The sequence below is a fragment of the Manacus candei genome, unplaced genomic scaffold (assembly GCF_025592945.1).
Source record: "Manacus candei isolate 608988 ecotype Guabito, Panama unplaced genomic scaffold, ASM2559294v1 h1tg000494l, whole genome shotgun sequence".
In the NCBI taxonomy this organism is placed as follows: Eukaryota; Metazoa; Chordata; class Aves; order Passeriformes; family Pipridae; genus Manacus; species Manacus candei.
This window is the reverse complement of record NW_026138542.1, coordinates 13,204-28,637: the sequence shown is the minus strand read 5'-3', so window position 1 is coordinate 28,637 and position 15,434 is coordinate 13,204. Positions and strand designations below refer to the sequence as shown.

Genomic DNA, 15,434 nt, shown 5'->3' with positions numbered 1-15,434 from the left:
GGAATGTTTTCCCGTTTTTTTTTCTTCCTTCTCCCTGCTCGAGGTTCTTGAGGAGCGCGGTCCGGGCGGGAATATTGGAATGTTTTTTCCCGTTTTTTTTTTTTTTTTCCCCTACTTGAGGTTCTTGAGGAGCGCGGTCCGGGCGTTCACCACGGCCTTGAAGGCGTCCTCGCTGCCGGGAGCCACGCATTTGTCGGGATGCAGGAGCACGGCCAGCTTCCGGTACGCCTTGTTCACCTCATCCCTAAGGGAACGGGACGGGAGGGATTAGGGAATATCCAGAAAAAAACCCTGGAATTCTGGAATCTCCCGAGCCGGAAAGACCCTCGAGGATCACGGAGTTCAACTTCCGGTTTAGCGAGGGCTGAGACCGGAAGCACCGCAAGGCATTCTGGGCGTTGTGGTTCTTCCGGACTCTGCCGCGCATGCTCAGTAAAGTGCTCAAATGCGATTGGTTGAGGAGGTCACGTGTTTACGACGTCTCACGGTTTGAATTGGCCATCTAAGCTCTCGCTGTTCTTAATGATTTTATATTAATTAATAAATTAAGAAATTAATAAATTCAGTTGCACGAACCACACAGGACGGGGGCCGTGCCCACAAAGGCTACACCTGGAATTCGGGAATCTCCCGAGAGCGCGGGCAAAGCCAGCATTCCCAGCTTCCGCTACGCCCTGTTCTCCTCATCCCTAGGGAACGGGACGGGAGGGATTAGGGAATATCCAGAAAAAACCCTGGAATTCTGGAATCTCCCGAGCCGGAATAACCCGCGAGGCTCACGGAGCTCCACTTCTGGTGTAGCGATGCCTAAGACCGGAAGTACCGCAAGGCATTCTGGGCGTTGTAGTACTTCCGGACTGTTTCCGGACTCTGTGGCGCGTGCTCAGTCAAGTGCTCAAATGCGATTGGTTGAAGAGGTCACGTGTTTACGACGTCTCACGGTTTGAATTGGCCATCTAAGCTCTCGCTGTTCTTAATAAATTTGATAGTAATAAATTAATAAATTCATAAATAAATTAATTCAGTTGCACGAACCACACGGGACGGGGGCCGTGCCCACAAAGGCTACACCTGGAATTCGGGAATCTCCGGAGAGCGCAGGCAGAGCCAGCATTCCCAGCTTCCGCTACGCCCTGTTCACCTCATCCCTAGGGAACGGGACAGGAGGGATTAGGGAATATCCAGCGCAAACCCTGGAATTCTGGAATATCCCGAGCCGGAAAGACCCTCGAGGATCACGGAGCTCCACTTCCGGTGTAGCGATGCCTAAGACCCGAAGTGCCGCAAGGCATTCTGGGCGCTGTGGTCCTTCTGGACTGTGCTGCGCATGCTCAGTAAAGTGCTCGAATGGGATTGGTTGAGGAGGTCACGTGTTTGTGACGTCTCACGGTTCGAATTGGCCATCTAAACTCTCGCTGTTCTTAATGATTTGATATTAATTAATAAATTAATAAGTTAATAAATTCAGTTGCACGAACCACACGGGACGGGGGCCGTGCCCCCAAAGGCTACACCTGGAATTTGGGAATCTCCGGAGAGCGCGGGCAGAGCCAGCATTCCCAGCATTCCCAGGATTCTGTGCCATCCTATGGGACTGTCCCAGCTCTCCAAAATTCCCTGGAAGGAAGTTCCAGGAGGTCCCCAATTCCCAGGGAACGAGGGACAGGAGGAGAGGGAACGGCCTCCAGCTGGGCCAGGGGAGGGGCAGGTGGGATATTGGGAACAATTCCCACATGGAAAGGGCTGTCAGGCCCTGGAATGAACTTCCCAGGGCAGGGCTGGAGTCGCCATTCCCGGCGGGATCTCCAATCCCTGTGGATGTGGCCCTTGGGGACACGGATCCAGGGTGGCCTTGGCAGCGCCGGGAATGCTTGGAATCCATGATCCCACCGGGATTTTCCAACCTCACCCATCCCTAAGCATTCCACATCCGCCATTCCCCCTCACCGTCACCAGGCCAGGATGGATATTCCCAACCATTCCCAAGGAATTCCCGGCTTTCCCTCACCTGGTGGCTCCGGGTTTGACTCCCAGCATGTCCCAGCTGTCCTTGCTGTTCCGGATCCTCCGGATGGCATCCGCCTGTTCCCGGGTGAAGCCGATGCCGGCGCCGGAATTCGGGCGCTTCCCGCCGTTGTCGCACAGGTCGACGATGGCCGAGTAGAAAGTCTACGGAGGCAGGGAATTGTGGATCCTGGGAATTGTGGATAGTGGGAAGGGATCCCAAAGGATCCCTGGGGTCCCTTCGGGGTCGGGGAATTGGGGGGATGTGGGAGCGGGGAAGGATCCGGAAGGATCGTCCGGGGCAAACCTCGGGATTTAGGGAATGGTGGGAGGTGGGAGGATCTTCCAGGGCGAGGTTTGGGATTTGGGAATGTCCAGTTCAACCTCTGGGATTAGGGAATGTCCAGTTCAACTGCTGGGATTAGGGAATGTCCAGTTCAACCCCTGGAATTCTGGAATCTCCAGAGCTGGAAGGATCCACAAGGATCATCCACTGAGACCCCTGGAATTTGGGAATTTCCTGAGCTGGAAGGATCATCCAGTTCAACCCCTGGGATTAGGGAATGTCCAGTTCAAGTTTTGGAATTAGGGAATGTCCAGTTGAAGCCTTGGAATGAGGGAATATCCAGTTCAACCCCTGGGATTAGGGAATATCCAGTTCAACCACTGGGATTAGGGAATGTCCAGTTCAACCCCTGGGATTCTGGAATCTCCAGAGCTGGAAGGACCCACAAGGATCCCGGAGTTCCACCCCTGGCCCTGCCCAGACATCCCAACATTCCCAGCATTCCCAACATTCCCAAACACTCCCTGAGCTCCGGTGGCCTTGGATCCATGACCATTCCCTTTGGATCTGATCCAACACCTCAGGATGAGGAATATTCCCTATTCCCTGATATCCAACCTTGTACAGCTCCTTGGATCCATCATCATCCCCTTTGGAGCTGCTCCACCCTCTGGATGAGGAATATTGGCTATTCCAGCTCCTTGGATCCATGACCATTCCCTTTGGAGCTGTTCCACCCCCTCTGGATGAGGAATATTCCCTATTCCCTGATATCCAAGCTTGTCCAGCTCCTTGGATCCATGGCCATTCCCTCTGGAGCTCTTCCAACGCCTCTGGATGAGGAATATTGGCTATTCCAGCTCCTTGGATCCATCACCATTCCCTTTGGAGCTGCTCCAACACCTCTGGATGAGGAATATTCCCTATTCCCTGATATCCAAGCTTGTCCAGCTCCTTGGATCCATCACCATTCCCTCTGGAGCTGCTCCAACACCTCTGGATGAGGAATATTGGCCATTCCACCTCCTTGGATCCATGGCCATTCCCTTTGGAGCTGTTCCAACACCTCTGGATGAGGAATATTCCCTATTCCCTGATATCCAAGCTCATCCTCCTCATGGCCACCCTCTGGATCCATGGCCACCCTCTGGATGAGGAATATTGGCTATTCCAGCTCCTTGGATCCATCACCATTCCCTCTGGATCTGATCCAACGCCTCTGGATGAGGAATATTCCCTATTCCCTGATATCCAAGCTTGTCCAGCTCCTTGGATCCATCACCATTCCCTTTGGAGCTGTTCCACCCTCTGGATGAGGACCACCAGCTATTCCCTGCTCTCCAGGCCATTCCCATTCCCATTCCCATTCCCATTCCCATTCCCAATATCCCACCTGGAACATCTCGGAGATGCCCTCTCCGGTCTGTGCCGAGGTCTCGAAGTAGAGGAACCCGCGGCTCTCGGCCCAGAGCCGGCCCTCGCTCTCGTCCACGCTCCGCAGCTTCCCCGAGTCCACCTGGGGCCCGGGAAAAACCCCTGGGAAACGCGGCTCCGGGCAAGGAATCCTCTTGTTTTCCCTCACAAACATTTCCAAAATCCCTTTTGTTCCTCACAAACATTCCCAAAATCCCTCTTGTTCCTCACAAACATTCCCAAATCCCTCTTATTCCTCACAAATATTCCCAAATCCCTGTTTTCCCTCACAAACATTCCCAAATCCCTGTTATTCCTCACAAACATTCCCAAATCCCTCTTATTCCTCACAAACATTCCCAAATCCCGGTTTTCCCTCACAAACATTCCCAAATCCTTCCTGTCCCTCACAAACATTCCCAAAATCCCTCTTGTTCCTCACAAACATTCCCAAAATCCCTTTTGTTCCTCACAAACATTCCCAAAATCCCTCTTGTTCCTCACAAACATTCCCAAATCCCTCCTTTCCCTCACAAACATTCCCAAATCCGTTTTCCCTCACAAACATTCCCAAATCCTTCTCGTTCCTCACAAACATTCCCAAAATCCCTCTTGTTCCTCACAAACATTCCCAAATCCCTGTTTTCCCTCACAAACATTCCCAAATCCCACTTGTTCCTCACAAACATTCCCAAATCCCTCTTGTTCCTCACAAGCATTCCCAAATCCCTGTTTTCCCTCACAAACATTCCCAAATCCCTCTTGTTCCTCACAAACATTCCCAAATTCCTGTTTTCCCTCACAAACATTCCCAAATCCCTGTTTCCCTCACAAACATTCCCAAATCCCTATTTTACATCACAAACATTCCCAAATCCCTGTTTTTCCTCTCAAACATTCCCAAATCCCTCTTGTTCCTCACAAACATTCCCAAAATCCCTCTTGTTCCTCACAAACATTCCCAAATCCCTGTTTTCCCTCACAAACATTCCCAAATCCCTCTTGTTCCTCACAAACATTCCCAAGTCCCTCTTGTTCCTCATAAACATTCCCAAATCCCTGTTTTCCCTCACAAACATTCCCCAAATCCCCCTTGTTCCTCACAAACATTCCCAAATCCCTGTTTTTCCTCACAAACATTCCCAAATTCCTGTTTTCCCTCCCAAACATTCCCAAATCCTTCTCGTTCCTCACAAACATTCCCAAATCATTGTGGTTCCACACCAACATTCCCAAATCCCTGTTTTCCCTCACAAACATTCCCAAATCCCCGTCTTTCCTCACAAACATTCCCAAAATCCCCCTTTTTCCTCACAAACATTCCCAAATCCCCCTTTTTCCTCACAAACATTCCCAAATCCCACTTTTCCCTCACAAACATTCCCAAAATCCCTCTTGTTCCTCACAAACATTCCCAAAATCCCTCTTGTTCCTCACAAACATTCCCAAAATTCCCCTTGTTCCTCACACACTTCTCCTGGAATGAATTCCCTACAAACCACATTCCCAAATCTCTCTTGTTCCTCATAAACATTCCCAAATCCCTGTTTTCCCTCACAAACATTCCCAAATCCCTCTTGTCCCTCACTAAACATTCCCAAATCCCTGTTTTCTCTCACAAACATTCCCAAATCCCTATTTTTCCTCACAAACATTCCCAAATCCCTCTTGTTCTTCACAAACATTCCCAAATCCCTGTTTTCTCTCACAAACATTCCCAAATTCCTTTTGCTTCTCACAAACATTCCCAAATCCCTGTTTTTCCTCACAAACATTCCCACAATCCCTCTTGTCCCTCACAAAGATTCCCAAATTCCTCTTGTTCCTCACAAACATTCCCTAATCCCTGTTTTCTCTCACAAACATTCCCAAATTCCTGTCTTCCCTCCCAAACATTCCCAAATCCTTCTCGTTCCTCACAAACATTCCCAAAATCCCAGTTTTCCCTGACAAACATTCCCAAATCCCTGTTTTCCCTCACAAACATTCCCAAATCATTCTCATTCCTCACAAACATTCCCAAAATCCCTCCTGTTCCTCATAAACATTCCCAAATCCCTGTTTTCCCTCACAACCATTCCCAAATCCCTCTTGTTCCTCACACACTTTTCTTGGAATGAATTCCCTACAAACCATATTCCCAAAATCCCTTTTGTTCCTCACAAACATTCCCAAATCCCTCTTGTCCCTCACAAACATTCCCAAAATCCCCCTTGTTCCTCACACACTTCTCCTGGAATGAATTCCCTACAAACCACATTCCCAAATCCCCCTCGTTCCTCATAAACTTTTCCAAAATCCCTGTTTTCCCTCACAAACATTCCCAAATCCCTGTTTTCCCTCACAAACATTCCCAAATCCCTGTTATCCCTCACCCCCCTCTCCCAGAACACCCTCCCTTCAACCCGGCCCCGCTTCCCGCCCTTCCCACGCGCCGGAGCTCCCGCCGGGAACGCCGGGAAGCTCCGGAATTCCCACCTTGTTGGCGCAGACGACGAAGACGACGTTTTCCATGTTCCCGTGGGGTCCCAGCTCCTGCTTCATCTCGGCCAGCCAGGAATCCAGGGAGTCGAAGGATTCCTTGGATCCCACGTCGTAGACCAGGAGGACGCCCTGGGTGTCCTTGTAGAACTCGTTCCGGACCTGCGGGAATGAGGGATCCCGGGAATGGGACACGGGGAAGGGATCCCAGTGGGAAAGGGGAGATTTGGGGGGGAGATTGGGAAGGGATTCCTGGCTGGGAGGGTGGGGAGGGGCTGGGCTGGAATTCCCAGAGAAGCTGTGGCTGCCCCTGGATCCCTGGCAGTGTCCAAGGCCGGGTTGGATTCCCTGGGATAGCGGGAGGTGTCCCTGAACATGGAATGGGATGGGATTTAAGGGCCCTTCCCACCCAAACCATTCCAGCATTCCAGGATAAAGGACACTCAGAATCCACTCAGAGGGATTTTTCTGGAATGTGGGGATGGAAAAGGCAGGAAAGGGGAAGGGAGACCCTTCCCTGAGTGCCGAGATTCCCAGGGAACCCCCTTGTTCCCGGAACTCCTTCCCAGGGAGGAGCTGGGCTGGGGATGGATCCAATGGCAGGCTCTGGCTCCAGGCTGGGAGAGCTGGGAATGGCCAGGCTGGAGAAGGGAAGGATCCCGGGAGAGCTTGGAGCACATTCCAGAGGCTGAAGGGGCTCCAGGAGAGCTGGAGAGGGACTGGGGATGAGGGCCTGGAATGCCAGGCCCCAGGGAATGGATCCCAGTGGGAAAGGGGAGATTTGGGGGGAGATTGGGAAGGGATTCCTGGCTGGGAGGGTGGGGAGGGGCTGGGCTGGAATTCCCAGAGAAGCTGTGGCTGCCCCTGGATCCCTGGCAGTGTCCCAGGCCGGGTTGGATTCCCTGGGATAGCAGGAAGTGCTGGGACTGGAACAGGATGAGCTTTGAGCTCCCTTCCCACCCACCCCATTCCAGCATTCCAGGCCACTGCAGCGAAATAAATTCCCAAGTTTTCTCGGCCCCAAGCCCGACCCAGGGTGGATTTTGGGAATGCTGAGGGATTCCAAGCGCTCCCAGGCGGGAAGTGGGGGCCGTACCTCGTAGAAGAAGGGATGTCCCGCCATGTCAAAGATGTTCACTTTGATCTCCCGGTCCCTGATCTGCACCCTGCAAAAAGAGACGTGGGAAACCCGGGAATCCTGGAATTGGTCAGCTTGGAAAAGCCCTGGGAGAACGTCAAGTCCAACCATCCAAGGCCACCCCGGATCCGTGTCCCCAAGGGCCACATCCACAGGGATCGGAAATCCCTCCAGGAATGGCGACTCCAGCCCTGCCCTGGGAAGTTCATTCCAATGTTTAACCACCATTTCCATGTGGGAATTGTTCCCAAGATCCAATCAAACTCCCTCCCTGGTTGTTCCCTCTCCTCCTGTCCCTCGTTCCCTGGGAATTGGGGACCTCCTGGAACTTCCTCCCAGGGAATTGTGGAGAGCTGGGACAGTGCCAGGATGGCACAGGATCCTTAGGGATGGTTCAGGTTGGAAAATCCCTCTGGGATCACAGAATCCAAGCATTCCCAAGTACTGCCAAGGCCACCATGGATCCATCCCCAAGGGCCACATCCACAGGGATTGGAAATCCCTCCGGGAATGGCGACTCCAGCCCTGCCCTGGGAAGTTCATTCCAGGGCCTGACAGCCCTTTCCATGTGGGAATTGTTCCCAATATCCCACCTGCCCCTCCCCTGGCCCAGCTGGAGGCCGTTCCCTCTCCTCCTGTCCCTTGTTCCCTGGGAACAGAGCCCGCCCTCGCGGCTCATCCCAGTTTCCCAGTCCCATCCCAATTTCCCAACCCCATGTCCCATCTCCGGGTCCTCACTTGGTGACTCCGTAGTCGATCCCGATGGTCGCCAGGTACTTGGACACGAACCTCTTCTCGCAGTACCTCTTTATGATGCAGCTCTGGGAAAGGGGGGGAAACGGGAATCTCAGCGGGAACGGCCCCGAACAGCCCCATATTCCCAAAAAACAGGGAATTCCCGGCGCCTCCTGGACGCTTTAAGGCAGCGCTGGCCCCGCCCCTTTGGCCTGGCAGCCAATCAGAACCGGCGATACATAGAAGGTCCCGCCCCTTCGGCTGTCAATCATCCACCTGAGCTGTCAATCACCCACCGCCGGCCACGCCCCTTCGGTGCGCAGCCAATTAAAACCGGCTACACCGAGCAGGTCCCGCCCCCTCAGCTGTCAATCATCCTCCCCTCAGGTGTCAATCATCCCCTCAGAGCTGTCAATCATCCGTCCTTCGCCACGCCCCCGGAGCTGTCAATCATCCTCCCCCTAGCTGTCAATCATCCCCTCGGAGCTGTCAATCATCCTCCCCCGAGCTGTCAATCATCCCCTCGGAGCTGTCAATCATCCTCCCCCGAGCTGTCAATCATCCGCCCTCCGCCGCGCCCCCTCAGCTGTCAATCATCCACCTGCCGCCGCGTCCCGCCGCTGTCAATCATCCCATAGTCCCACCCTCCCCCTCACACCTCCTTCTGATTGGCTCGTGCAGCCTTCAATCCGCCAATCCGCGGCTTCCTCAGAACAGCGCCCGCCTACCCCCGTTTCTCATTGGATACCGGGTCTGCCCCTCATCGCCCGCCCGCCAATAGCAGCGCCTCACCTTGCCCACCTCCGCGTTGCCCATGGAGATGACTTTAACGCGCAGCGACTTGCGCGGCTCCTTCCGCTTCGGCGGGTTGGGCTCCATGGCGGGCCCGGGGCGCTCCGGTGCCGGCGGAGGCGGCGGGAGGACGCGCGGAGTGTCGGCGGCAGGGAGGCAGAGCGCCCGTTCCGCATCAGCCGCGCCGCTCCGCGCCGCAGCTCTCGCGAGACTTCGGCAGCACCCAGCGACGGCAATGCGGCGGCCGCCTGAGTTCTCGCGAGATTTCGGCGCCGTCAACCACCGGCAGGTGGCGCCAGGGGAGCAGCGGGGGGGTGGGGGCAGGGCGGGGTCACGTGTCACTGTCACGTGTCACGGGGACTGTCACCTGTCACGTGTCACTGTCCCTGTTCATTGTCCCTTGTCCCTGTCACTTGTTCCTTATCCTTTGTCATCCAGTCCCTTGTCCCTGTCACTTGTTCCTTATCCTTTGTCATCCGTCCCCTTGTCCCTGTCACTTGTCATCCGTCACTTGTCCTTTGTCACCTCCCCCTTGTCCCCTGTCCCTTGTCCCCTGTCCCTTGTCCCTGTCCCCTTGTCCCTTGTCACTTATCCATTGTCACTTGTCCCCTGTCCCCTGTCACTTGTCCACTGTCACTTGTCACCTTCACCTTGTCCCTTGTCACCTGTCCCTTGTCACCTGCCCCTTGTCCCCTGTCGCTTGTCCATTGTCACTTGTCCCCTGTCCCTTGTCCCCTGTCCCTTGTCACCTGCACCTTGTCCCCTGTCACCTGTCCCTTGTCACCTGCCTTTGTCCCCTTGTCGCTGTCCCTTGTTCCCTGTCTCCATCCCTTGTCCCTTGTCCCTGTCCCTTGTCTCTTCTCCCCTGTCCCCATCCCCTTGTCCCCTGTCCCCATCCCTTGTCCTTGTCCCTTGTCCCTTACCCCTTGTCCCTTGTCCCCTGTCCCCTGTCCCTTGTCCCTGTCCCTTGTCCCCGTCTCCTGTCCCCATCCCTTTTCCCCTGTCCCCTGTCCCCTCTTCCCTGTCCCCTCTCTTCTGTCCCTTGTCCCTTCTCCCCTGTCCCTTGTCCCCTTGTCCCCTGTCTCCATCCCCTGTCCCTTGTCCCCTTGTCCCCTGTACCCTGTCCCCATCCCCTGTTCCTTGTCCCCTGTCTCCATCCCTTGTCCCTGTCCCTGTCCCTTCTCCCCCTGTCCCTTGTCCCCTGTCCTCTGTCCCCATCCCTTGTCCCCTGTCCCCTGTCCCCATCCCTTGTCCCTTGTCCCCTGTCCCTTCTCCCTTGTCCCTTCTCCCCTGTCCCTTGTCCCCTGTCCCCTGTCTCCATCCCCTGTCCCTTGTCCCTTGTCCCCTGTCCCTCATCCCTTGTCCCTTGTCCCTTCTCCCCTGTCCCCTGTCCCTTGTCCCCTGCCCACATCCCTTGTCCCCTGTCCCCATCCCCTGTCCCCTGTCCCTTGCCCTCAATGCCTTTCTTTTGTCCCTTGTAGCCCGGCAAGATCCTGGAATCGAGAATCCTGGAATCCTGGAATCCTGGAATCCAGGAATGCTTTGGGTGAAAAAGGACCTTAAATCCCATCCCATTCCATGTTCAGGGACACCTCCTGCTATCCCAGGGAATCCAACCTGGCCTTGGACACTGCCAGGGATCCAGGGGCAGCCACAGCTTCTCTGGGAATTCCAGCCCAGCCCCTCCCCACCCTCCCAGCCAGGAATCCCTTCCCAATCTCCCCCCCAAATCTCCCCTTTCCCACTGGGATCCATTCCCTGGGGCCTGGCATTCCAGGCCCTCATCCCCAGTCCCTCTCCAGCTCTCCTGGAGCCCCTTCAGCCTCTGGAATGTGCTCCAAGCTCTCCCGGGATCCTTCCCTTCTCCAGCCTGGCCATTCCCAGCTCTCCCAGCCTGGAGCCAGAATCCTCCCCCCCCCTCCCCCTGCTGTGGGATGAGCTCTGGAGCCGCATCCCAGGCTCCCAAAATCCCGGGATGTGCCTCTGCCAGGAAACACAGACAGATCCAGGTCGTCTTGGCTGCCTGTGGAAAAATCCCAGAGAGTGAGACAGCAAGGATTGGCTTCCCTGGGAAAACAGGGACAGCAGGGAAAGGCCTGAGAGCACTTGGAGCGAGGGAAATATGGGAATACAGGAGATTCCTGCCCGAGGAACCTGCACTTTGTGGAGCAGCAACACCCCTGTTTTCCAAGGGGAAACTGAGGCAGGGAAACATCCCGGCTCCGGGGTTGTCAGTCCTGGAAAACAACATGGAATTTAAGTTTGGAAAAGCCCTCAGAGACCAGCAAATCCAAGCCCTGACTCATGTTCCCAAGTGCCACATCCACAGGGATTTGAGATCCCTCCAGGAATGGGGATTCCAGCACTTCCAGGGCCTGACAGCCCTTTTTCCATGTGGGAATTGTTCCCAGTATCCAACTAAACCTCCCCTGGCCCAGCTGGAGGCCGTTCCCTCTCCTCCTGTCCCTCGTTCCCTGGGAATTGGGGACCTCCTGAAACTTCCTTCCAGGGAATTGTGGGGAGCTGGGACAGTCCCAGGATGGCACAGAATCCTTAGGGATGGGTCAGGTTGGAAAATCCCTCTGGGATCACGGAGTCCAACCATTCCCAGCACTGCCAAGGCCACCCCGGATCCGTGTCCCCAAGGGCCACATCCACAGGGATCGGAAATCCCTCCGGGAATGGGGACTCCAGCCCTGCCCTGGGAAGTTCATTCCAGGGCCTGACAGCCCTTTCCATGTGGGAATTGTTCCCAATATCCCACCTGCCCCTCCCCTGGCCCAGCTGGAGGCTCTTCCCTCTCCTCCTGTCCCTTGTTCCCTGGGAATTGGGGACCCCCCCCGGCTCCCCCCTCCTGTCAGGGAGCTCTGAGGCAGGAAAATCTCCCTCCTGATCCCTCTTTTCCCCAGGATGAGCCCCTTCCCAGCTCCCTCAGATATTCCTGCCGCTCCAGATCCTTCCCTGGACGCTCTCCAGCCCTTCCACGTCCTTCTTGGAATGCCAGAGCCAAAGCTGATCCCGGGATTTGCTCCTCACCGGTGACTCAGCACAGCAAAAATTCCCGCCTGGGGACAAGGACGAGCTCCAGGTGACCTTTCCCAGGGATGTGCCTGCTCCAAACCTCTGGAGATCCTCCCTCAACCCCCCAAATTCCCGAATTTTTGGCTGCATCTCTTCCTGTAGGAGTCAGATCCTGTAATTAGGGAACGATTGTCCCCTTGGGAAAACGAGGCCTTAATTAAAATGTTGGAGGAATTAATTGTGCCCCAGATTCCCTGGATGTGGGAAGAGCCCTGATCCCGAGGGATTGGGCACTTCCATGGGATCCCTTGGGAATATGGGAACAGCCCCCACCCACATCCACAGTCACAGGCCGAGGGATGCACTCCTGGGAATTCCTGGGCATTCCCAGACCCCAAAACACCTGGAAAATCCTCTTTTTAATTGGGAATTAAGAGTGTGATAATGAGGGAAGAAGTGGCCAATCCCTCATCCCACACAAATCCCTCAGGGATTCTTTGGGAATATGGGAACAGCCCCCACTCCCCGCCCACCCTCTCATCAGGGAGGGTTGGTTTGAAACCCAAAAACATTCCCACTGGGAAAACCTGGAATAATTCCCTGCCCTCCAAAAGCCCAGGAGAGGCAGGAACGTCCCCGGGCAGGGCCGGGATGGATCCGTGGAATTTGGGGATGCGGCCCCGGAGTCACGGAGAGAGAAAAGGACGGAGAAGAAAGGGAAATTCCGGGAATCTCCAGGCACATCCATGCTGGCCTCATTCCTGGAATCCTGATCCCTCATTCCTGGAATCCTGATCCCTCATTCCTGGAATCCTGATCCATCATTCCTGGAGTCCTGCTGCTCTCCTGCAGCTGTTTCCATGGCCACGGAGCTGCTGCAGCAACATCCCGGCACATCCCCCGTTATCCCCCCCACATCTCCCCTTTCCCACTGGGATCCATTCCCTGGGGCCTGGCATTCCAGGCCCTCATCCCCAGTCCCTCTCCAGCTCTCCTGGAGCCCCTTCAGCCTCTGGAATGTGCTCCAAGCTCTCCCGGGATCCTTCCCTTCTCCAGCCTGGCCATTCCCAGCTCTCCCAGCCTGGAGCCAGAGCCTGCCATTGGATCCATCCCCAGCCCAGCTCCTCCCTGGGAAGGAGTTCCGGGAACAAGGGGGTTCCCTGGGAATCTCGGCACTCAGGGCAGGGTCTCCCTTCCCCTTTCCTGCCTTTTCCATCCCCACATTCCAGAAAAATCCCTCTGAGTGGATTCTGAGTGCCCTTCATCATGGAATCCTGGGATATTTTGGGTAGGAAGGGCCCTTAAATCCCATCCCATTCCATGTTCAGGGACACCTCCCGCTATCCCAGGTGGCTCCAACCTTTCCTTGGACACTGCCAGGGATCCAGGGGCAGCCACAGCTTCTCTGGGAATTCCAGCCCAGCCCCTCCCCACCCTCCCAGCCAGGAATCCCTTCCCAATCTCCCCCCCAAATCTCCCCTTTCCCACTGGGATCCATTCCCTGGGGCCTGGCATTCCAGGCCCTCATCCCAAATCCCTCTCCAGCTCTCCTGGAGCCCCTTTTGGGAATTAAATCCTTGGAGCTGCATCCCACCCGACCCCAAAAGGGACTGGGGCGTCCCCAAAAGGGCTGAGGGGTCCCCCAACTGATCCCAAAAGGACCTGGAAGATCCCCGAAAGGGCCTGGGGGGTCCCCGGGGTCAGATTGGAGACCCCCCAGCCCCTTTTGGGGTGGGGTTGAAGACCCCCCAGCCCCTTTTGGGGACCCCCCAGTCCCTTTTGGGATCGGCTTTAGGAACTCTCAGCCCCTTTTGGGGACCCCCCAGTCCCTTTTGGGGACCCCCCAGTCCCTTTTGGGGTCGGGTTTAGGAGCCCCAGCCCCTTTTGGGGACTCCCAGTCCCTTTTGGGATCGGCTTTAGGAACTCTCAGCCCCTTTTTGGGACCCCCCAGTCCCTTTTGGGGTTGGGTTTAGGAGCCCCAGTCTCTTTTGGGGACCCCCAGTCCCTTTTGGGATCACCTTTAGGACCCCCAGTCCCTTTTGGGGACCCCCCAGTCCCTTTTGGGGTCGGGCTTAGGAGCCCCAACCCCTTTTGGGGACCCCCAGTCCCTTTTGGGATCGGCTTTAGGACCCCCCAACCCCTTTTAGGGACCCCCCGGAGCCATTCTGGGGACCCCCCAGTCCCTTTGGGGACCCCCAGTCCCTTTTGGGGTTGGGTTTAAGACCCCCCAGCCCCTTTTGGGGTCTGTTTAGGGACCCTCAACCCCTTTCTGGGACCCCCCAGTCCCTTTTAGGGTGGGGTTTAAGACCCCCCAGTCCCTTTTGGGGTCTGTTTGGGGACACTCAGTCCCTTTTGGGGTCACATTTAGGCCCCCCCAACCCCTTTTAGGGCCCCCCCAGTCCCTTTTGGGGACCCCCGGTCCCTTTTGGGGACCCCCAGTCCCTTTTGGGGTTGGGTTTAAGACCCCCCAGTCCCTTTTGGAGTCTGTTTGGGGACCCCCAGTCCCTTTTAGGGTCACCTTTAGGACCCCCCAACCCCTTTTGGGGACACCCAGTCCCTTTTGGGGTCACCTTTAGGACCCCCAACCCCTTTTAGGGCCCCCCCAGTCCCTTTTAGGGACCCCCGGTCCCTTTTGGGGACCCCCAGTCCCTTTTGGGGTTGGGTTTAAGACCCCCCAACCCCTTTTGGGGACCCCCAGTCCCTTTTGGGGTCGGGTTTAGGAGCCCCAGCCCATTTGGGGACTCCCAGCCCCTTTTGGGGTCGGCTTTAGGACCCTCCAGCCCCTTTTGGGGTCGGCTTGAGGACCCCTCAGCCCCTTTTAGGGACCCCCAGTCCCTTTTGGGGTCGCTTTTAGGACCCCCCAACCCCTTCTAGGGACCCACAGTCCCTTTTAGGGTTGGGTTTAAGACCCCCCAACCCCTTTTAGGGACCCCCCGGGCCATTCTGGGGACCCCCCAGTCTCTTTGGGGACCCCCAGTCCCTTTTGGGGTTGTGTTTAAGACCCCCCCAGCCCCTTTTGGGGTCTGTTTAGGGACCCTCAACCCCTTTCTGGGACCCCCCAGTCCCTTTTAGGGACCCCCGGTCCCTTTTGGGGACCCCCAGTCCCTTTTGGGGTTGGGTTTAAGACCCCCCAGTCCCTTTTGGAGTCTGTTTGGGGACCCCCAGTCCCTTTTAGGGTCACCTTTAGGACCCCCCAACCCCTTTTAGGGCCCCCCAGTCCCTTTTAGGGTCACCTTTAGGACCCCCCAGACCCTTTTGGGGTCTGTTTGGGGACCCTCAACCCCTTTCTGGGATCCCCCAGTCCCTCCTGGGGTCTGTTTGGGGACCCTCAACCCCTTTTGGGGACCCCCCAGTCCCTTTTGGGGTCTGTTTGGGGACCCTCAACCCCTTTCGGGGACCCCCAGTCCCTTTTGGGGTCACCTTTAGGACCCGCCAACCCCTTTTGGGGACCCCCAGTCCCTTTTGGTGTTGTGTTGAGGACCCCCAGCCCCTTTGGGGTCACCTTTAGGACCCCTCAGCCCCTTTTGGGGTCACCTTTAGGACCCCTCAGCCCCTTTTGGGGAC

At 56.0% G+C, this 15,434-nt stretch overlaps 1 protein-coding gene and 1 long non-coding RNA gene across 5 annotated transcripts; both read right to left on the bottom strand.

Annotated features, from left to right (window-relative positions):
- Positions 1-6: 6 nt before the first annotated feature.
- On the bottom strand, positions 7-8,989 carry DNAJC27 (DnaJ heat shock protein family (Hsp40) member C27). The gene is made up of 7 exons (XM_051776319.1): positions 8,850-8,989; positions 8,061-8,143; positions 7,281-7,350; positions 6,182-6,346; positions 3,684-3,806; positions 2,009-2,169; positions 7-244 (listed from the first exon to the last, which is right to left on the bottom strand). Exons 1-7 carry the CDS (start codon positions 8,934-8,936, stop codon positions 112-114), a joined length of 822 nt encoding a protein of 273 aa, XP_051632279.1. The 5' UTR covers positions 8,937-8,989; the 3' UTR covers positions 7-111.
- Positions 3,816-6,106, bottom strand: LOC127465798 (uncharacterized). 4 transcript variants are annotated; one of them, XR_007902412.1, is made up of 4 exons: positions 5,992-6,106; positions 5,068-5,174; positions 4,376-4,522; positions 3,816-4,226 (listed from the first exon to the last, which is right to left on the bottom strand). It is a non-coding gene; the product is annotated as an uncharacterized LOC127465798 (long non-coding RNA). The 4 variants fall into 4 exon arrangements; XR_007902411.1 differs by having other exon boundaries at positions 4,376-4,471; positions 4,561-5,174; positions 5,992-6,097; XR_007902410.1 differs by lacking the exon at positions 4,376-4,522 and having other exon boundaries at positions 5,992-6,101.
- Positions 8,990-15,434: the final 6,445 nt, after the last annotated feature.